This window comes from Neodiprion fabricii, chromosome 3 (genome assembly GCF_021155785.1).
Source record: "Neodiprion fabricii isolate iyNeoFabr1 chromosome 3, iyNeoFabr1.1, whole genome shotgun sequence".
NCBI lineage: Eukaryota > Metazoa > Arthropoda > Insecta > Hymenoptera > Diprionidae > Neodiprion > Neodiprion fabricii.
In genome coordinates this window covers 32,199,340-32,223,380 of record NC_060241.1, presented here as the reverse complement: position 1 = coordinate 32,223,380, position 24,041 = coordinate 32,199,340, and the positions used below count along the sequence as shown (strand labels likewise).

Genomic DNA, 24,041 nt, shown 5'->3' with positions numbered 1-24,041 from the left:
CCCGACTACCTACATATGTCAACGTACTTTTGAACCTGGACATAAGACTTGGAGAGATTTGTTTCAGCTTATACTATACACAAATAGATTTATGTAGTTATTCATTTATTCATCTTCTCTCTAACTTATACGTATCGCAAAAATATAACGAAACACAGCAGAAGACCAATTTACGAGTAATCTAGATACACAGTTACTTCAAATAACTTTAAATCTTATGTCTCTGTTCCACTAACCATACATACCTTACATTCTGACTATCTAATTCCTATCATAAGTAACACTTAGAATATTATAAGACACGTATTATTATTTATTTCCGATCAAAAGGATGACAGGCATATTCAAGCCAACTACTGTTTCTTATGGTAACAACTCTGCACTACAGAATTAGGAATTGTTCAGAGTTATGTATATAGGTAAATGTAACACCCGGCAAATCCTATTTTGTGGAACTGAATAATTGATGAAAAAATATTTCATATCATATAAAGTTGGTGGTGAGATGATTTTTAGTCACGATCAGATGACAACAGCATATGTATAATAGTAATAATTACAAGAGATTTGTAATCAATATACCATAAAATTTGTTACAAATTTCATAACATATATACCTATAACGATCGTTTACATGAGAGTCGTTTCTAGACAGAAATAAACTTATATGACTACATATCTGGAAACTTGATTGCATTGATTGATGAAAATGCAATTTGTTCACTTTAGAATTTATCACTTCATTGTACTGACGATACCGTAATACTTTAGAATTATCTAAATTAGTTTTGTTGTCTCTCGCTACAGGTAGTTCTTTTACACTGACAATTCTCAAACATTACATGTGCTACAGTTCTCATATCTGTCTACGTACAGATAAGCAAATAATTCTCAGTCGAAATTTTATATTGCGAAGTACACATGTGAGTGTAATAATTTAACATCGTTCGCGTAATTTATAGATCATTGATTACCTCTGAAAAATTTGTAATTTTCCACCGTTACATTTTGTATTGAGTTAATTACGTTGAAGCTGAATTTATTCATACATAGTAAACACCCTCCTCTTCACACTGTATCTGAATATACTTACTCGTCAGTATATAAATGATCAATCAAGGCTATAATTTTGATTATGCTTTGTCAAGCGAGTTTTGCATAAAAAAAAAAAAAGAAAAAAAAACAGTGCAACTTGCAAGATTTGGACGTCAGTTAACTTGTACTGTCCAGTGTATGAGCAAATACAGATAATGTTTTTCCAGCTGGTGAAAGTGAAAGAAAAAGACAAAAAGAGCAGTGTAACCCATTTTGTTCAATATGGATTGCATCATTCTTTTCCCTTCTTCGTCAGAAACTTTCTTTTTACTATGTACAATTGACACATATAGGACGACCGAGTTAATAAAACACACTTCGACAAGTTCTATGTTTCATTTTTTGTTATGTTTCATTTATCCCGATACGCTTGCCATTCAAAGTATGTTTTATGAACTTCATTGCATGGGATATACAGCGCTGGAATATATACGTCCAGTGGAGTAAAAATTGGGCGTTCGTGTTGTATTCAATATAATTATATTTCGTGATTCATTTGTTTTGTATACTATGTACAATTATGGTAATTATGTTTTTTGTTGTATTTTTTTTTTTTCGTTTTGTTTTCAATTTATTTTTATTTTTGAGATGTTAGTTGGATAATATAATTAACGGCGGATGCCTACAACGGAAATAATTTTTATTTCCCTTAATTATTACGTTTGTTAATTAATTTTATTAATTACTTATATCACATTGTTCGTGTACACTCTCCCTTCCTTCTCGTTCAACCCATACCCAACCCACTATTAAATCTCGGTTGCCTTGCATATTTAGAAGATTCATTTTCTTTCCCATATTTGTTTGTTTTTACCGCTTTTTTAAAAAGTTCATCTGTTATTACGGTGTACCACTTTGTCTTTAAACCTATTTCAATGATTAGGCAATTTAACATTAATTGCATGTAACAATAATAGCTTATAATGATGTTGATTTAGTTCTGATATTATCAGTTTGCGACTTTCTTTGACATACGATTGCTGTCAAAACTGAGATCTTAGATAATTATGTAAGGTAAGTGTACCAGTTATTGACCCTGTCCGAATTATTGACCATTTTTAGTTGTATCTGGTTGATCCTTAGTTCTAAAATTACAAGAAAATAAATTTGTAGTGTCCAACCCTCTAGCAATTGGTTTTAGTCATTGAGAAATTCACAATTTGTGCTGTAAATTAATAATTTTGTGAAATAAAAGGGTCAATAATTGCGTCCAAGGGTGTCAATAACTAGTACACTTGCCTTACTGCATATTCTCGCTTGCAGCAAACATGAGCACAGTAAAAGCAATCAATTTTACATACATATTAGCATAAGATGAACAATGATTTCGTATGTACGTATACATACGCTGTATAAAAAATGATAGCAAACGAGAATAGGCTATTTGCCATTTGGGTTTTTACTAAATTGATAAACAGCATTTCGTTTCGAAAGAAAACCGGACATTTATGCACAATATTATGTATGTGAAATGATTTGACGACTAAGAAAAAAATAAACCACTAAGAACTTTGTAAAAGACAATGATGACATTTACTATCCACAGTCTATATAAATGTACAAGTGAGAATTTGGTAAACCATACAAACTCTAAATCGTCTTTAATTATCATAGGCACCCTGTACATATGAGATATGCGTGAAGGTGAACTACGAATAACCATGTTGCGGCACCGATTATTTTAAATGCCAGTATGACAAGGTTGTACAATTGCCAGTAAGTTGACTTTACTGGAAGATATAAAATCACACTGTGGATTTACAATAAAAAATAATTTAATGAAAAGGAAAAACAAAAAAAGAAAAAGGTACAATACGCATGTTTAATACTAGTATACGAAAGTAGACAGTGGCAAAACTGCCAACAATCACACATGCCGAGAATATAACAACCTTTTCGTTCAAAACGTGCCAAAATCAGTCCATATATGGTATATATAAAAAGCATTACGTAAAATTGAACTTGTCAAGAAATGAGAATATAAGAAATTAGTTTAATTTAAAGACGAAGGAAAACTAAGCATAGATATGTATACACAGAAGCCATTCGATTTACCAAACGTGGTATGTTGGATTTCGTATTTGTTAGTAAATAAGAAAAATAATGCACAAGGCATGAATTGATATAAAAATGTGACAAAATATCTTGATCAAGCGGCTGGCGTGTTTAATGTATTAGCTGCATTCAACACATGGAACGACCTCCTACGGTTTTATTGTTAAAAGGAACAAACAAATCTGATTGGTCAAACTTCCAATCAGAAGCTTTTGTTCTTGTGTGGGTCTTCTATTCCTTGGGGTCGCTTACGGTGATAAGCACAGCTATTGCCTCAAAAAATTATATTGCAAAGTCCGTTTACAACACTTTATGAAAGTGATTAACTCGATTAGTTTCTAAAGTCAGGTCATTACATACGTTTCTGTATTATTATATATGATATAATATTCAGAAACACTTTTGATGAACCAAGTTGTTATTCAACCCAGCTTTTTTTTCCAAAGAATCGACGTAATACCTGATGATACGAACGTAAACGTGTCCGAATTTTGAATTTCGTCAAATTCTACAAATTGACCAATGGATAATGGTCATCTTTCCATTGCCAAACATTCAGTTATCAACCACGTAATTTTTCATATGTAGTATAGGCTCATTCTATTCTCGATGAAATCAGCGGAGCCAAAGTGTGTTACAAAATATTCAAAAACATTGCAGCAGCAGATGACATTTTACTAACAATCAAATCATATTAACATTTTCTTTTCCAAATGAAGAGACACCCTCGGATGCTTTGCAATCACGATAATTGTTAATATTCTTTTTAAAAATTGGCCATACTTTCGGAAAATATCTATACAATATAGAAAATTCAAATCTGATCATGCTCCAAATACTGACATGATAGATGTAGCCATAAGCCGCGTCAAACAGATAATGTGATGAGCACAGTTGTGTTGCAAAAAAAAATAAATTACGCCAAGTACAGGTATGATAGCAATCGCAAATTAAGTTAACAACTGTTACTGACTCTGGGTGTTCATGCAACAGTGCGGTGAAGAGAAAAAAAAACATTATTACAGAAATAACGAACAATTTTTAAGTTCGAGGCATGTTCTTTTATTCAAGCAGTTCAAGCCAGTTCCGCTTCACGAGCCAAACCACATTTCAAAGTTCATTGGAAAGAAACTAATTAACAGTCGCAATCTGGTGAGTAAAAGAACATACCAAGTGGGATATATGCAGATTAACGCATATTTTTCAAGAAATACATTTTTTTAAGGAGAATAGGGCGAATTTTATGTAATATCCATTACATTTATTTTCTCAAGATTTATTCACTTACTTCTGACGCGCAAATAATGCTCTCAAATCCAATAAACATTCTGATGCTGAGCTGTGTGAATTGTTCTGCATACATCTTATTAAGAGTATTTTATTTAGTAACTACAAAATGTTCCAACTATATATCTCCATATCACTGATTCGTCATAGAATAACCAATGAGCCATCAGACATTCAGATTCTCTCTCACCATAACAAAGATTTTACGTAGGTTAATAAAATACCGAGCATGCTTTACTTTGATAACAGAGAGATCTGCCAAGTAGAAACAGAGATTGAAACCTCGAGGTCTTTTCATTAATCTGCCTACTTTTTGGACCATGTCGATTTGAGGATATATTTATTTATTTACCAGTCGAGTAAATGAAATATTTTTTCCCTCTAGACAAGTGTTTAACCGTTAAGAGTTGAAGGTCTGGAGAATTGATCTATAATTTTACATTTTAATAGCCCTATACATGAAAAAGGACAATATCAACAAAAATATGAAGAGAAAAAATCATTGACACATTTATTTACTTGATATCAGCTTTGAACTTTGACTATAATTTAGAATATAGATATTTATAGTCTTTCTCAAGTACATATTTACATTGCTACGTCATGGTATGTCTTCATTATCATTCAAGCGTTTGAACTCTGTGCTGTACATCTCCATATAATTTACGTTTCAAACATCAGCTCTATATACCCCACAAGAAAAAAATGAATTATAGCAATTGCAATGATAGTCTTAGTTTTAATAAACCTTGCTTGTTTCCTTTATTTTGATCAAGAGTAATTTCAACCCCTGCATGTAACAATAAATTATGAATCCCTGGTTTGTATGTACTACAGGAAAGACATGTTTCCAAGCATGTTCATGCAATCCTATATCTCTAGCCAAAGTGAGAATTTTTAATTTTATATTTATGTGATATTGTATATTTATATTATGTAATTATTATGCTGATTTCGGTATACTCACAAGTAGAAAGCCCTGGTTACGTACGAACTAGAAGATTGCATGATTTGCAATACAATTCCTCAAACCCACCTACATAAAATCTTTGGCTACATCAAATCCTACACATAGCAGTAGCACACCTATTAATTCAATAAATAACAATTTAAAGAGATGTTGATCAACTCGTCAATATATTTTAATATTCGAATAGGTTGAACGAAAGTTTGCAGTGTTGGCTTCCTTGGATTCAGAAAAATTTAGGAAGAAATGAGAAGAAAAAATAATAATAATAAATTCTAAATAAATACAGCACTTGAGAATGTAGAAGTTTCAGGCTAGGACTATTCCATGAAAGTAATATCCCAATGCCTGTCTTCCAAAATAGCAAGTATGTCAATAGTGTTCATTATCCCAGAGTTGTTATCGGCGTCTGTACTTTTAAAACCCAATATCTTGCACTTACTTGCTAGATGTACAGAATTTTGAATAAATACTGTCCTTGAGAATGTAGAGATTCCATGCAAGGACGATTTGAGAAAAGGTCTCAACATTCTGCCCTGGATAGCCAAACCTCCCCACAATCAAAACGCCTGTGCACGTTCGTTGATATTTCCGTTTTTTTACTTCGTATGACAAAACGCAGGTAATCGCATTTATACTCATCATGCCTCACGTGATATTATTAAAAAATTTATTCTGTCAGACATTAGAACGTGTTGTTGAGGTAGGTAGCGAATTCGAAGCAGTAGTCGAGGCCGTGGTTGACGGTGAACTAACAACAACAACCGGTTTCACCAAAGTGGCCGTATTGAGGTATTGCGCATTTACGAGCGGCATCTGACCAACTGACTTTAGTATCGGGGTTGTGATCATTTTACCGGCAAGATTAGAAGGCGCCAGTATATGAGCAGTTACTTGATTTCCCTGTGACACTACAGTCACTGGCGTCACGAGAGGCGTCAAGCCGGATAAGGGGGTATGCTGGTTCCCCAAAGGAGTAACCATGTGAGCTATACCCTCTGTGGACGGAGTGCTCTGCATTACGGTAGTTCCAGGTTTGGTCGTTGTTGTTTGGAGCGATACCCCTGCATGACTCAGTGTCAGGCCTAGATCAACATAATAAATGTCATATTGTTAGTTTTATTTCACTGACTACATTATTGAAGCCACGTAGAAAGTATGAGGTAAAAACTAGAAGACAAATGAAAATAATATAGCCAGGCTGAGGGGAATTTGTGTTGTCTGGATTCCAGTTGCAATATTTTGCATCGTCGTCGATGAAATTTCTAATACAGGTTGTTCGATTTTTTTTTTTTTTATGCAACTAATATATCAGTTAGACTACTTGCTTACAGACTTGTTTGATGATGTAATAAGAAAAATTGAAGATATTAATGAAAATCATGCGTCAGAATATTAATCGACAATAATCTATATCACGAGATAATTCCACGTTTAATGTTAGGAAAATATAACATTGGAGTAGTCGTAAACGTATGTTATACTTGAAACAACTTGAAAAAAGGCTGTCGAACAAGAGGCATTACTTTATTGCACAGTCACAGACTTTGGCCTCATGCGCTCTACCCGCAATTCTGACTAATAGATGTTAATTCAATTTGAAATATGTATTTTGCCAAAATGTAGGTAACAATAATGTATGTAATAATTCCATCAGTCTATCAACATTCTCCACAAGTCCAAACCGTACCGTGTTGGTCAGGCAATTTGCAAAATGACTAGAGCGTGTAGTCCAGAGTTTATGAAACTGTGCTTTAGTGTATGGTCAGTCACCTCCTTGTATAGTGAGGGGGTGAGGCTTGGTGGAACGAAACACACCATTCGCAGGTAGAATATTCAATTCTGCACCGCCTGGGAGTCTTGTCAGTTCTGAACCATTACCCCCAACGAGGGTGACGCCTCCCACCATCTTATGGATAGCTTGCGTCGTCTGTGGGGCTCCTGTTCTTATTCTTGCCTGACCACCTGTAACGGTGAATAATGTTCAAGCTGTATTATTAAATCACAGTGCAAATATCATAGGACAAATAAACACATTGTAATCTGTACAAGTAAACAAACTAAACTCATAAAATTTATGTGACACACTATTTATTAATACATTTCTACATATACTAGGAATATAAAACTATGGAATTTTGCTATTGTTTCAGTTTCAAGAGAATCAAATCATAATGTAAATAAGGAACTTGTTTATTTCCGAATTTGTAAAACAGTGAGGTATGAAATATTCACTACTTATATAATTACGTGGGATAAACTTTGAATACAATATATCAACTACTTGCAGAATTAGGACAACAATTTTTAACAAATCTGAAATCTTCCGTCGTTTTATAATTCAACTTATGCTGTAAGGGCAACTAGTTATGTTCATTTACGAGTTGATCTCATTTATCATAATAATTAAACCAAATTAATAACGAATCTATGATCTGAGATGATCTGATCGTTTTTCATATAAATAAAATTAAACTAGTACAAGCCGTTGCCTAATTACTAATAGATTAAACAATTATTATTATATGCTGATAGTTTAGTGTAGATTGCATGAACTCAAATGGTTTAATAAATTGATAACAACTTACTAGTAGTGTTCAATGCAGGAGAGTGTGTGGCAAGAACTAGCGGTCTGCCCTCACTTCCAGAATGAACAAAGGTAACTGGCCTGACATCGTTTGCTGATGAGTGAACAGCAACTGCCAGAGGCCTGTCGTTATTGGACAGATGGGAATGCACAAATGTAACTCTGTTATCATTTGCCGCCGAAGAATGAACGACCAAGGCAACAGGCCTTGGTTCGCTTCCATTATTTGACTGAACAGCAATCAATGGTCGCGACTGATCAGATGAGTTTTGCACAGCCAGAGTTAAGGGTCGCGTTTCATTGTTTCCTGTTGTATGAGTAACCAAAAGTTGTCTCGTGTCACCAGGAATTACTCGCAGACCTGGACCAAGATGCTGAAGGGTTGGACTAACAATCGTAGCCAGGCCTTGACTGGTGTTCAACATTTGAGCACTTATCGGTAAGTGCAGCTGATGCGACTGCTGTACGATAGTAGGGGGAGAATTGACTTTCTCCTGAAAATCAAAACGGTGTTTCACTATCACAACAGTGTCGGTGCAGTGAGTGCCACATGATTTTTAATACGAAATTTTAGAATTACCGTTTTAATTGCACACATAGCCTTCAGTCATTATATACATTTTCAAAACTCTAATGCCATAACGTGATTGTAGCAAATTTCCAGAACAGACGATTCACAGTTATCGCATTCTCTGCTAATCTGCGTTGCTTTAGCACCATTTCATTACAGAATTGTAATTATGCAATTCGTCCTTGGCATATGGTGCGAAAAAAACTTTGGAAAATTCGTGGCTAGACAATACCAAGAAATATAAACAGTACTCTGACTGATTGAAAAAAGTTATTATGCGAAAGGAATCCTACTGCAAAAAAAAAACAAAAAAAAAAAATCAATAACTTCCAAATTTCTAGTATCCAACAATACAGATATGTATTATGTTATTACAATCACCTGAGCTGGGGTGGGAATGCTAGGCGTAGATGCTCCAGGGCTAGAGCTGGCAGGGGGACTATCTCTAGAGCTTTGAGCGAGATTTAGACCCTGAGTCTGCGATACAACGGCAGCAGTTGCGACTTGATTATGAACAGTTGTATTTGAGTGAGTGCTTTGAAGGTTCTGTGGAGAACTCGCCGTTGCTGCACTGCTCAAACTACTCGTGCTGCTATACCTGGTGCCACCTCTCGCCAGACTAGTTACATCCACGTCCATACTTTCTGCAACTTGAATGTTAAAAACTTTCAAATTATTTATCATTCTTGTCAATACCAATGTTATTAGTGATACTTGATGATACTTTAGCATATTGTCATAATACATATGTTGCATATTTTCAAAGCGCATTGCCTATGTGAACCAACAAAATGCTCTGCAAATATACGTTTGCTATAGCGTCAACGTGTGTCAGGATAGCAACGGTGCAATCCATCCTTGGTGTGTGACGCAGAGAACGGCTTTTTACTATCTAGGAAATTAAAACTGCTGCTACCACTATAATTTCACTACGAGCATTTACACATACCATTCTTAGTTGCAGTGACATCCAAGTTAGTACTTGATTCTGGAAGCATTGTATTGAAGTCGATATGATCCCAGGTGGCAGCCAATTCCTTTTTAAGTCCAACCAGCCTCTGCTGAGCTGCTATTTTCTCTCTCGCCAACGTCTCCATTTCATGCTCATATTCCCGTTCTTTTCTCCTCAGCGTCTGTAACATAAAGACCAACAATGAACGACAACTAATATGGACAAAGTTTCTCACCACACATACATTTTTTTCTGATTTATTCATCGGCAATATATCTATTGCTACTATTGAATAAGTGGTTATAATGAAAATTGTGTATTGATGTAGTTTTTAAGTCTGACGAATACATGCTTAGGAGACTTTCAAACTTTACATTACATTCCGAGTTTATTTATCATTTATCCATTGTTCTTACAAGAGTAGGGCGTTTCGTATAATGCGATACCTAAAAAAAAGTTTGCAGCATCTGGTAATTGGTGAACTTGGGCAAAACGTATTTCGGTGCGTTCTACGCATGCTACGGTACATAAATTGTGAAAAAGGTGTAAAGATCCACTGTAGAAGCGTGCTTCACTTCAAACTTCCACTCATCTGATGTATAACAACGATTACAAGTGTATCGAGGATATGAGAGGCGTGAATATTTAAATGCATCTATATAATATTTTTTTACATTTTTTCAAGAAAATTTAAATTGTACAAGACTCAAGAATATCCAGCAGTGTCAACCGAGCGTCTGAAATTGGTCTAAAATTTGTTGCTTCTCCGAATTGTATTGAAAACTCTGATAAGACACCGTTTCAAAATCACTTTCCTCCATCCAAAATCTAGGTGTCTATATTTTTACGATAAAGAATAATTTCCGAGAACCTGTCGTCCTGAATCAACGAAATGACGCCGTGTATTTTCGCCTTTTCGGTTGCGCACCGCCTATTAAAAATATACAAAACTGTATGTACAACGTACAACCGTGATTACGTGCTAAAACAACACGAGCTACAGGATAACGGATGCATTTCTCGTGCAATATCTCCTCGAAGCGGTGTCACGCATAATCGCCAGTGACTGAGTCGTCGTCCTTAAAGAACTCACGAAATTTTAGAATAATACACCGCACACGTTTAGCTCTCAAAGAAATAAAATAAGTAAATCGGTCGGTACGGCAGGTGGAAAGTGTGGCAATATGTCCGTATACGGGGGATCATGAGTTGAGACACCGCAGGCATGATCTTCGGGTGTAATCAACGTCGAACGACGCTGTTTACGGAGGCAACAAATTTTCAGGAATTTCACGGAGCCTGTAAGCTAGGGCAGCTGGGCGCAAAACCTGAACAATCTCGTTCTCCGGACTCGCTTAATTTTTCCTCCAACCACGTTTACACGCGTGGGCCTCTCGGACTCCCAGAAGTTTACCAACCCGAGATTTATTGGTCACAGCCTCCGCTGCTCTTCGCTCGGTCGCGCAAAAGCCTAGCGTCGTATTTTTATCGCGGTTTATTTCCGAGATACTGCCGAGGCCCGCGGGACTGCAAAATTTAATTCAATACACATACTCGACGTCAATAACGTGTACCTATGCAATAATAATTGCCAGGTTGTTTCAGATACGTTGCAGGTACGAACTTTCAAGGTGGCGACAAATCTCGAATCCAAAGAAAACTGCAGAAATATATTGGTAACAAAAGTTCAAAATTCAAATTACGGTATTAACATTTTACTATAAGTAACGACTCAACTATCACGTCAGAGACTCGATTTGAAAATTTGCAAGCTTTCTCTTCTGTTCTCCTAGTATAAATTACACTAAATTGAATTGTTTCTCTTGAATCTATACACAGGTTGAGATAGCTGCAAAAAAATGCAGAAATATGCCTTTTGCATCTTACAAGCAGAACAACGACGTGTGTGTTGGAAAAAGAAATAAGTTTCGGGAAGGTTGGTTGTTGATGCTAGATTGGTGATAAAAAAAAAAAAGTTTATCACAGACCGTACATTGCTCTCGTGAAATATTCGACCGCAAAAATTCTCAACCGCGGTAAATAAAACTGTGTAATTCCGATTCCGTCTAACAAATATACCATTACATATACAGACACACACACGCGATAAAACTCTCTGTAGTATCAGATTTTATTTTACCAGGCGTTAGAACACACGTTCCGGAAATAAACAATACAACATATAATAATGCTAATATACAACAGGAATCGTTATATACAATATTTATACTCATACGATAATAAAAGTTATTATCAAAGGAATAAAAATTTTATTATACTGTAGATCATCGCTTAATAATGTCGTAATTCTGATCCACGTGTATAGATATATTAAAACGCCCCCTGCGCAGACTGCAGCTTGATTTTACGTATAATTCTGCGGAGAGTTCGCCGCGTTTTTTGCTCTGGGCTTTTTATAAATTATTCGTAATCCGATATCCCCCTCTTCCATGCTAGCTTCGCGCACCGAAGTGACCTACTATTCACTCGCGGAACCATGCGGGAGTGCATTTAATGCCACAGCATCGTTGCCTGCACGTGGTAGATACTAGAGAGAGAAGGAAGAGGCAAGGAGAGACTTTTGCCATCAATGTTTGCTCAATTGCTCATCCGCAATCGCAACAAAATGTACGAATTCAGGGGTGACCGAGGCATGACTGTAATAGTCATTCTTACTGTAATAGAACATCAGAATATTTCGACACGAATTATTGTAATCTTGACGAATCACGTGAATTCAAATTTACGAGAAAGTGAAAAATTTCTTCACCTAGAAATATATAATATACCACCGAAGCTGGCTTTGTGGGAATGTCTTACCTGTCAAATAGAACAGAAACATTTGAAGAGTGATTAAATTCGCAACAACATTATCGTAACTGTAACATTTTACAAAGTGTAAATTTTAAGCCAATCACAATAGTATAATACTAAATGCTTAACGTACAAATTTCATTCTTTAGGTCGTTGAAAAAAAAAACCAGTCATAATTTTCGTTAATTAATCATCGGCAGTTTACGTTATTTGCATACAATTGAAAGACTTAAATTTTTTCAGGAAAAATGATTCAACAATCGTTATATGTATAAAATTAACAAGCTTATAATTATTGCGGTAGATGTTTTAAATTTCATCAGCTGTGCCCTCAAATATTCGGAAAATAATCCTTCTTCATGTAACGAACGAAGGAAATTTTCATAATAAACTTTTCTCCAATTCCAAAGATATACTAAAGATATAATTTAAGTGAAAAAAAGAACTGATTATTTTTTCAACCGAGTTTTTTTTTCTATCTTATCTTTACGTTCGAATGAGGTGGATAATTAATTAGAGATGGATAAAATAGCTTCCCTCTATCTCCTCTGCTTCGTAATATAATATACTTAACATATTTCATTCGACCCATTAATATACACGTGTAAACCCTGACGATGAAAGCGAGAAAGAGCGGCTGCCTTCAGTTGTCGTCGGGTGTGAAATCACTCGACTAGACGACCGACGATCACACTTGGATTTGTAGACCAGATTTAACGGATGTCGACAATTTTTCATACGTCACGAATACCCCAATTTTTTTTCTTTTCATTCTTGCGTCGAGCCGGGTTATTTGCGCCTAAATCTTGTCAATTAATAATCCTGATAATCCTAATAATCCTAATAAACAAAATTCCCCTCCTGCACTCATCACGTATTCAACTATCGTCTTATATTACGTATATGTTGCATTAATGATATACTGTATTACAGTCACGTGGCGTACGTAAGATATGGGAGAAACCCACGCCCATACGAATCGCTCGATTTATTGTTGACATTAATTAACTCAGCGTCGCGCGTCCATTTGTACGTCTCACAATTATAATGGTATATACGCGTGCAACTTTCGCGATCCTGACCGGAGCACCTGGAGTATCCGCCTTTCTTTCATGAAAGCACCGACATCATTTCTTTTCTCTTCCTGCAATTTCTATATGAGTCGGTAGCGTGGCAAGCTTCCTTTATTTCGTTCTGATGAAAATCACAAAAATTGCCCAATCTGTAAAAATCGAAATAGTAAACGGTAGACGAGAACTTGTTACAAAACTTGGAATCCATTTTCAACCGAGGTACCATCTTTGAAACCGTGGTTTATGATAATTGGCGATCCCCAGAGTCTAGGAAGGATAAAAGAAAATTTGTTTTGACGGGATATCAAAACACAATGAGACAGGGATAATACCTAAAATAGGGCAGATTTCTCTACTCAAGGAATTATCGAAAGATATTTCTACTTTTACGTAATTTTGCGAATCATTTTTTTTTTTTTGATTATTATTCAATTTTCGGACAATCATTGTTAGCAGCGACAATTTCAACTCAGCACGTCACCCGTTTTTTATTATTTTTTTTTTCATTACACAGAAGCTTTTGAGACTTGCAAGTAACAACAGATATTCGAACTTACTGCTTTGAATAACCGATTCCGAGAAAATAATTTTAGTCACCGAGATTGATGTCCGTTTAGTAACCGTACGTATTATGTATACAAAATTTCAGAGGCTTGATATCGCATTAAAAAATCAAAGGATGCCAAGAAATTTCTGGCACAGTTATCGACGATAAACCAAATAATATTTACTCGACAGAACCAACGTAATTTTGTCAATGAAATCCGAATATCTTCCCTAATAAAAATGAATTGTCATTCCCTCTGCTGATTTACTATTTCTGGTCGAAGTGAGAACTCGGCGATATAAATTCGACTGACTAAAACACAAGCTGGTGAAACTTTCATACAGCAAAACAAATAAATCCGATTTCGATTGCGTACAACAAACGTTCAGACGTTTCTCTTTGCCTAGATAACACAGGCGATGTGCGTTTTTTTCTCTGATGTTTTTCTTCCGTCATTTCTTTTTTCTTTCCGTGTCAACTTCCCAATCTTCACAATACTTTATCTTTTAAATATCCATCAAGAAGTGGGTGTTTCATTAGCACAATTTCCGTGTATTAGAATATGGTGTCAGTAGTTTGAAAAGAATCACTTTACTCTAGGAAAGACAAGATCGGCGGTAATAATGAGAAAGAAACCCTAGAGACAGGACGCATTTCTACAATAATAGTGGTTGGCCAAAAATAATCCGCCAATGACTTGACCGAAAGTCTCGCCGTCGCCTGATTAATCTGTTATCCCGACTAAGAATCATTCCGCGTTCTCCTCGTATTTTCGGTTATCCCGCAGCGCACGTGAAACGCAAGCTTGGGCTAGAAATTGACTCACCAAGAACAACACGCCGTATATTATAACATTTCATAATAATCCTTCCCAGCCCACCTGGGCGTCTATATTTATCCGAGTAAGATATATATCTTAATTTTTTATGTGTTACGACAATCATTGACGATCCAATTTTTTTCATCTCCTTTACGTATACACGACTGTCCAAAAATTTATTCCTCGATACAATTTTGCTAAAAATTATTTAAGTCAATGTAAAAATAAGACGAAGAAAGCCCCGGAGTTATATTTAACACCGGAATTTAGATATCTGGAATGGGTTGAGTCTGCGATTCCAGCTTTGAGATAGTTCCGGGTGTAGGATTCGGCGTCGCTCGTTTGGCCAATCTAGATTCCAAAATGTCAAATGTAGCCGCGTGACCGAGGAGGAGAAGATTCTTCCGCGGTGTTGGTATGTACGCAACATACGAGATCAGACGGAATCTTTCGGGTATAGGCGGCACGGTGTAGAATTTCGGATGCGGTCTAATCGGGGCCGAGGCTACGTTGCGCAACTTATTTCGCGCACGTTCCTTCCTCTACACTCTGCCCATATAACATCCGTGACTCTGCACGATGACGAGGAGGAGCGAGGAACACGCCGGTTTCGCGATGCTCCTCCCACTACACCCCCGTTAAAATCTCCCCCGAGATCCGCGTCTGCCACACGGCGTATTTCAAAACTCATGAATTTTTGCCCATGGTCACGACGACGTGTATATTAAGGCTGCATGAAAACAGACTTTACATAACGCGAGCACGAGTGTTTTCCGTACACAAAGTACCCGTTTCTGAATAACGTTCGAGCGAGTCTGCGAATGCGCATGCGCGGAGTACGGAAAATACCACTTTTTGAGAAGTTGCCCTGGTCCATTTCGACATTTACGCATGTATCTCTAAATATTAAAGTCCACGTACCTCGGACGCGAAAAAGGGATCAACAGGCCCATTCTATACGCAATTCTCAACGATATCACTCCAATGCATTTTCGTTTGACGCAGAAATGAGGAAATGGCACGGATTCAACGAAAACGCATTGGTAAATTTATAAAATTCATACAATTTTTTACTTCTGCGTTAAATGAAAATGTGTTGCAAGTCTTTTTGTTCAGAATCGTGTATAGAATGGGGCTGTCAAGCCCTTGTTCGCGTTTCAGATACATAGACTTCGTTATTTGGAGATATATACGTCAGTGTCGAAATGAACCAGGGCATCCCCTTAAAAGTGAACTTTTCTGTACTGCGCGCATGCGCCGTCGCGAAAAAATCTACCGTTACGTAACCCTAACCTCAATTTCGTGGTTCGTGAAAAAACGCCAAACATACTCTTGTTACATAAAGAATCGTTTGCAACAAGGAGATAACAGTCTTGTCGCCTCGCGTATTTGCAATATTCGTCTTCGGTTCACCAACGACTCATATTGCTGATTTACGCTCGGCCCGAAGAGACCGAGTTTGCCTCCTCGTTACGCAATATACTATTCTTCAAATTTTTTCAAATTTCTTGTAACGTTAATCGACGAATTGCTCACCTATTTTCAATCAGTATCTATATTCAATCCATAAAACGTCAAGTACATTATATTTCGTATCGATACGATCAACGATATTATCTGCCAAAACCTGAACTATCCAAATTTGACAATAATCGATGTCATTAGGGTGAAAACTGTCTTTTTAGATTCGCTCTCAGCTGATAGCTATACGTTTCGAGAGAAAAACCATGTGCCGATGAAAAGTTTGACCAGCTGCAAATCGTTATGCCATTTTGCACAGCGAATTTTTCTCTTCAATTTTGAACTGCAGGATCGACCAGAGATCTTGACACGACTCGTCAAACTTCCGGCCAAATTGCATTGCACATAGCGTTTGCATCTATATTGAACATGTACGATCAGAGTACTATAAAAGGAGATTCATCGGGCGTTTGTGTCGCTGCAGCAGTTTCGAATTATACTTGGGTATTCTATTAAACAGTGATATGCCGTGATCCCGTCTAAAAGAGTTTTCCTCAACTGTGAAGAATCTTGGCACAAGAATATTACGGCGGCCGGTATAATACAAGCTCTGAGAAAACAAAGAGGGTCCCTTTATGCCTGGTGGCTGTAAATACCACACCTGTCAAATCATTTCACTCCATCAACATTATTTCCGTCAGTTATTGCGTAACGCGCGCCACGTTTCCATGAACTCTGATTTAGATGAAAATAATAATTTTATATTATACGATTAGGCGCAAGGTTTGACCCATTTTTCGATATATATTTACAAGGTTTAATTTCGATCTAACAATAACATAACTTTCTTTGTAAATCAAAAATATGTCATATCTTTGCCTAGAATTCCTTCATATTTTCGAGCTTTCCCTTGATGTCCAAGAATACATTGATATACTCTGATGTGCCACACGCGGAAAGTTTTGTAAACACGTGTTACTCGGTTTTTGCTGTTCTGCAGTTTTGAAAGCTCGTTTGACAATCGCGTCCTTGAAACTCTCTGAACGGAGTCGAGCACACTAGCTCAACTGTAATATTTCAAATTAGCGGTCTGAGAGGCCAGCATCGCGTTTATCGTATCGTAGTACATATTTCATTCGGATAATCTTCTCATCATTCTTCATTACGTACAGTAATCACTCGCCAACACAAAGCTAACTATCGCATCATTTCCTCCTCTCAAAGGCCTCGTGTAAAGAATCAGTTTTTGTTGTTTTTACATAAAAAAAAAGCGAACATTACAGGATTCTACTGAATACTTGAAAGACGACATTTTTTCTATACCCATTTTGCACCACGTTTTTATAAACCTCTGCACTATATATATCCCTTCATTCTGAAGCAGTCGCTGACTTTTTGCTTTTTGGACATTGAAAAACGAATAAGTATTGATATCGCGTCTTCAATTCCATCAATATTTGAAATCTAAAAGCGAAATGCTAAAAACAATAATGAAGTAAAGGCTGAGAATATATGTCCATGGTACCTACAATACATACCATTATTTCTCGTTTTATGAAGGAGGTAGGCAATAGTCATGTGTTACAAATTATTGCTATTCGGTAACGACTGGGCGAATAGTATAGTATTTTTCATCTCCTGTGAAAAAGAAAAAAAAAACCCCCCACCCGAGATGATATTTGTCAGCGTTTTCTGAAGCGCTGTGTAAACGCATCCACGGAACTACGACGCCGCGCTGTGAGAAAACATATATATTTTCGTTTCGGCAAATATACACAAGCATTTTGCCAAATGAGTTATTCCATACTTTGTATTCAAAATAATCAATTGCATCTATTTATTGCGAATGAATGAGCCCATGTATAAACCACAGGATGCCCATGCCTTTTATTATAGCTACTTTGTTTTCGCATGATCCAATTATTCTGCGAAATGTACATCATATCATTATGCATAGGATAAATGTGCGGGTTACACACGATCCTGCGGAATTGGATTAATAACTCGTTCGAATGAAAGCGGGTTTGAACGTGATTCAACTATCCGATCGGCGATAGGTTCAAATACACGGGAATTTGCGATCCGACGGTAGAGCCAATAGTGATATGCTATACGAAATAAACTGTGTAAAATATTGTTACAATGCACAGAGTGTAAAACGATTTAGGGGTTCGCTTGGATTTGAATAACATCGCGCTGATATTAAAATTATATTTTACCGTGATCGCACTGGAACCAAAACAACGAATTCAGTACGTTGCAAGACATTTTCCATCAACACTGAAACACTGGAAGTACAATGCAATATTGCAATAAACGTTTCCCAGAGCCAAGTATATTTTATAAATATTTCACGTATTGTAAACACGGTACGAGCCAGAAAAGATCGAGGACTACTGATAAGAAGGCGACGGTCACGCTGACAAAGATGTTTTTTTTTCGAACGGCGGTGAATCAGTTGTGAAATAAATTCCTGGGATACTTTTAATTCGTTCATCAAACCAGACTATGCATTATTGATCAGGATATTTCAAGGATTATAGTTAGTTTCGTCTTACTAATTTTCAAAATTATATTACGTCTTCTTTTCTCCGCATACGAGAATTTTTCCCAAAAAGTTTCCAAAAATATTGTCATATTTATAAGAAAAATTGGGTCTTCGGCTAAACGACGGTCCTGAATAGCCAAAAATTCACCAATTCGGTTTCCCTAAGGTTCGGAACACTCTGTTTCCGAACCTGAAGTAAGCATTGCAAAATTATTCAAGGCAAGTGTTGATTATGGAAGTGGTCGTTAGAAAAAGTAGGTATATTTGAGAACCGAATTCAGGGATTTTTGATACCATGTAATAAACTACAGGACCATCAACTATCGTTGATTGTATGATGCATGGAACAAGTTCTTCCCAAATACCAGATACGCAGGATTATACCAATAAAAGAAAATACAGTCAAAAATTAAAAATTGAGCATTAAAATATCAACAATTTCGTTCGCAAATTCCAATTATATTTTCTTCAGTGCATCCCTTAAAATAATAAAAATGGAACGAATTATACGTAACGACACTAGATACAACGTTCCCAAATTTAATTGAAATTTTTCTACGAACAATTGATTAATATACGTAGTATTATACAATAATCATATTTCAAATGCAATATAAAATCCAAAATATTCACACATAATTATATACAGGTAAAATTTTTCTTCTTCAACATAAGAAATCGAATCTCTGTTATTTCGCAGATTCGTTGTCAAATAGTACTGCAAAAGAATTGACGATTAAACAAATACCTTCCCGCAAACCGGAATAATAATCGTTAAAAGGAAGCTCAAACAGCAGAGTGGACGACGTCTATGTTCAACGTCTACGTTATAAGAGGAGTAATAAATAAATAATTGTAGAAAATTATGAAAGAAAGAAAAAAGAAAATCCAATTATTTTTTTCTCTCCCGATATCTCACAATCCTACAACTATGAGTATAGTAAGAAGGAACGGTCGACGGCGCGGCGGGGCAATTGGCCAAACCTGAGGCGTTCTCTGATGGGAAATGAGAGGGGTGGGGGGGCGAACACGTGGTCAGCTGCGTGCTGCTCAGTGCAGCGATGATGGCCGCGAGTCGATCACGTGGTCGCGATAACGGAAAGGTGAATGGGGGAAGGGGGGTAAGGGTGGGGGGAGTGAACGACCTTCGCGGGGACGCGGACCAACGTCTGACACAGAGCAGCTAGGCGCGAGGTTCGATCGGAGCGCCGACCTACGCCCGTCTGACATCAGAGAGCGTCGGTGGTACCACACGCCGTACGGTTGCCTTTCAAGATTCGACGGTAATGACGATGCCCCTCGAAGCCTTCCTCAACCCGTTTTCTAGGCGGGTATCCATCCAACCATCCATCCATCCATCCATCCATCCATCCATCCATCCATCCATCCATCCATCCATCCATCCATCCATCCATCCTTCCGTCCGTCCGTCCGTCCATCTATCCATCCATCTACCCATCCACGTACATACCTCGTTCACCGCTGTGACTATACACTGACAATGACTCCCTATTATACACCTACATACGTGTATAAATAATCTGTGTATACGCATACTGGACTGTATAGTACACACGCACAGAGAGAAAGAGAGAGAGAGAGAGAGAGAGAGGAGATAGCAGAGCTCGCTCCTCCCCGGATTTTATCGAGTATAGATATACAGCCTATATCCTCGCGGGACCGCAGCCATATTGAAATCCTGCTTTGACATTCACAGTAATTGATCGACGAGACACGGATTTGATATACATACAGGCAGCAGGCTTTGGGCGTACAAACATCAATTCGTTCGTAACGTTGACACCGCGGTCCTGTACGGTTACTTTCCTTTTATTATGTCTACTACGTATACGTTGTACGATTGTATGCTACTACGTTACATCGCTTCGTATAATTATAATGTACACCAATTTCGTTTTAGATATACGGTATAGAATACGCTAATGTTGGAATTAATTTGCGCAGTAAATTTGGATTTCTTTTTATTTTTTATAGCTGTTTTTTTTTCTTCTCTCTTCTTGTTCACTGCGCTGTTGCGGATTAACAGTTTCGACGAACTTTTTCCACCCCATCCTCCAAATAAACTTCAAATAATTCAAAAACAATTGCTTAATGTATTCAGATTTTTACCTCGACTCTAAAATAGTCCGCTTTGTGATCAAAGTTTCTTGTGGAAATAACATGGGAAAAACTTTTTTTTCTCAGTGAACATTTTATTGCGACAGTAATAATGCTCCAAAAAATCTGTAAACGCGAGGTTTTAATGAGCATTAGCGTTATATGGAAAAAAAATACACATACTAGGCAATCTAGACAAATTGCACCACGGGTAATTAAAAAAAAAGTCATATTTCGAGGGTGTGCATTTCGTCGAGATTGCCTGGTACGATAATGTGTATTTTATTCTAGATAGCAACACTAATGTCTACCGAAGCCTCGCAGTTACAGACAATAAAATATATACTGAAAAAAAAACGTTTGTCCAATGTTATTTCCACAAGAAACTTCAATTACAAAAGCGGACTATCTTAGAGTTGAGGTAAAAACCTGAAAATAAGATTAGGCGATTGTTTTTTGAATCATTTGGAGTTGATTTGGAGAGTGGGGCGGAAAAAATTCGTCAAAATCTTAAATAAGGACCACCCTAATGTCCGTACATACGATTATAAAGATAAAAAATGTTCGAGGGAATTTTTCCCAGCATATCTCAAGAGTTATTTATTCCTACAGTTATTTGCGCATGTCCCACATTCGTAATTGCCGTCGGAGCTGAAGCAGCGATCTCCGAGTAGCGACGTCGCGACGTAAAGCAAACAGGTGACAGGAAGTGGTCTTGAAATTAGTATCTTCAATCGAGGGCGGTAAAAATGCGAATGTCCGTCGGTAGGTAATGAGTTGAGAAATATTTTTTGGCAATAGATAAACAAACTAATAAATAACCGTAGAAACTCGTATATATTAAAATCGAATCAGCTTCGCAGAGCGATAGAAGTTGGTAGGAATTATACGATCGTCTGGAAAACGAGCGTTAAGCTGGTCGAAGGAATTGCCGTATCACGGGAATTATCCGACTGAATAAAGAGCGCCTAGACGCCAGTTCCGAAGCGAAATTAACCGGTAAGTTGTTTGCACAAAACTTTTAACAAAAATAAAGAAAAGAAGAAGTAAAAGAAGGAGAATAAATATACGCTGCACCACGGTCCCCAAAAAGTGTTAAAAGTTCGAAACTACCAATCATAACTGAGGGCTTTGAAACAAATTAAAACCACTGATTCACACGTCTCGTGACTAGGTTTGAAAATGACTGTAGAAACAGTTTAAAACTGGCAACATTTTTCAATTCCGGTCACCTTTCCCCCCTTTGCCTGTACGGGATAAAAGTATTGTAACTAGAAACATTTAATTAACCCATGGTAGTTACAATGTGAAATTCGAACCAGTTTAAGATTTATATTAAGTGAGATGTTTTAAACGAATGAAACTTTTTCCTTTGTAAATTTTGGACCACATGAATTACCGTACGGTTGCGAATGATGTGATTATATATTACGTAAATTTCACCAAATCTTCAATTCAAAATCCACGTATGCATGTTACATACACTTGTGACGCATAAAAATTCCACATGGGGAAAAATCACAACGGTAATTATAATGCGTATAAACAAATGAGTGTATCTTTAAAATCACGACGACGAAATATGCAATAAGCTAGGAGATTCAAGGAAAGTAATAACTAGTTCTCAATGATTTTGTCTCCTCATCGTGTAATTGTATATATTCCGACGACTTTGTTACTATTGGAAATTGAACAGAACTGCAATTGAACGTATCGAATCAATTGTTACACTTCGTAGTTCGTTTTATTTCCTGCAGTACCCACTCACGGATTCTAGTAACATGCAAAGTGTATGCTTGAATAGCGTGAAGGTGATTCGAATTTTCTGAATTCTGATGAATCATCACCGCACGCTCCTTATTATTATCGTCGCGATTCGATGACCGATCGATGTAAGAAAATCTGAGAAAAAAACGAAAAGTTACATAATCGCAGAAACGCGTATTCCTTATATCCTCGAGCAATCAATCCAACAGGCGATACTTTTTCCCATTTCAATTTATCAGCATCGTTCCACGATGTGAATATAATCGAACGCATCGATTTCTACAATAATAACAGATGCAGACCGAAATATGAAATCTATGAAGTAAATCGGCGTATCATACGATCCTCAAGGGAAATAAAACTGACCTGTATGTGTCGGATGGCTGCGTGAAGGATGGACAAATTCGAAGACTTTTTCTCATCCTGGAAGGGCAGCTGCCCCTTGAGGAGTTCGAAGCACTCCTTGAGGTGCGCCCTGCGGTTTTTCTCCAACTTGTTGTGGACCTCCCTCGTCCCAGACCGGATCACACATGGCCTGTGGCAACAGGAAAGAATAATAAGCGTCTGCCACGTGGAACATCATTCAGCCATTGAATAACCGCCTACACGCTCGCAACCGCGATCGTAATATATATATATATATATATACATCTACGTATAAATCAAGAAAGACAGAAAGATATAACGTATCGTTGCGTGATATGTGTGTAACGTATCACCGTGCATCGCTTGAAAGATCAGCGGCACGTGTATCGGGGTATTCAACGCGACGAACACAACGAGTAACAAACATCCAACGGTTGTATGCTTAAGTGCATGCGTATACCTACATACAAGATTACACATCCTGTATATAATGCCGATGTATTAATTACCTCTGGTTTTGTCACATCAACACGCGAGGCGAGGTATCGCGAGTTTATTCACCTTTCCATACGTCGCATGACTGTACAGATTTTCAAATTTATTACAGCTTTGAGGAAAGAAGAAGAAAGAAGAAAAGGAAACGGAAAGAAAAATTGGGATCGCAAATTCCCACCCTCCTCGATTAACCAAACATAGCAAAGTTTCGAGTAAAGTGTTTGAAAGGTTTTTTGTTGTTTTTCTTTTTCCTCCTTCTTTTACACTCCCTCCGTAAAGTCGTAGTTCTTTTTACGAAATACTAAAACTGTTCAGGTTTGGAAATAAACTTATCTTGACGGCACGCAGGCAGAGTCAAACACCTCTCTCTCCTCGCCGGGAATCGGAAGGACGATTCGGTTGTTTATTTAATCGGACTAACCGAAAATAACAGACCGTCGAAAGTTTCCGCTACCCGATATTTATTACACCGTTACATATCTGTAGGGAATAGAATGCCAAGAGGCTACAGGACGAAT

The 24,041-nt window shown here is 37.1% G+C and overlaps 1 protein-coding gene across 1 annotated transcript in view; it reads right to left on the bottom strand.

Moving 5' to 3' along the window:
* Positions 1–87: 87 nt before the first annotated feature.
* LOC124178315 (mucin-5AC-like) overlaps positions 88–24,041 on the bottom strand; it is a 91,702-nt gene continuing 67,748 nt past the window's right edge. The window contains exons 7-12 of the mRNA XM_046561552.1: positions 23,029–23,197; positions 9,512–9,695; positions 8,944–9,212; positions 7,993–8,485; positions 7,223–7,369; positions 88–6,489 (exon numbers count right to left, since the gene is read on the bottom strand). Of these exons, the coding sequence (XP_046417508.1) occupies positions 6,083–6,489; positions 7,223–7,369; positions 7,993–8,485; positions 8,944–9,212; positions 9,512–9,695; positions 23,029–23,197 (1,669 nt within the window). The 3' untranslated portion in view covers positions 88–6,082. The remainder of the gene's footprint in view (positions 6,490–7,222; positions 7,370–7,992; positions 8,486–8,943; positions 9,213–9,511; positions 9,696–23,028; positions 23,198–24,041) is intronic.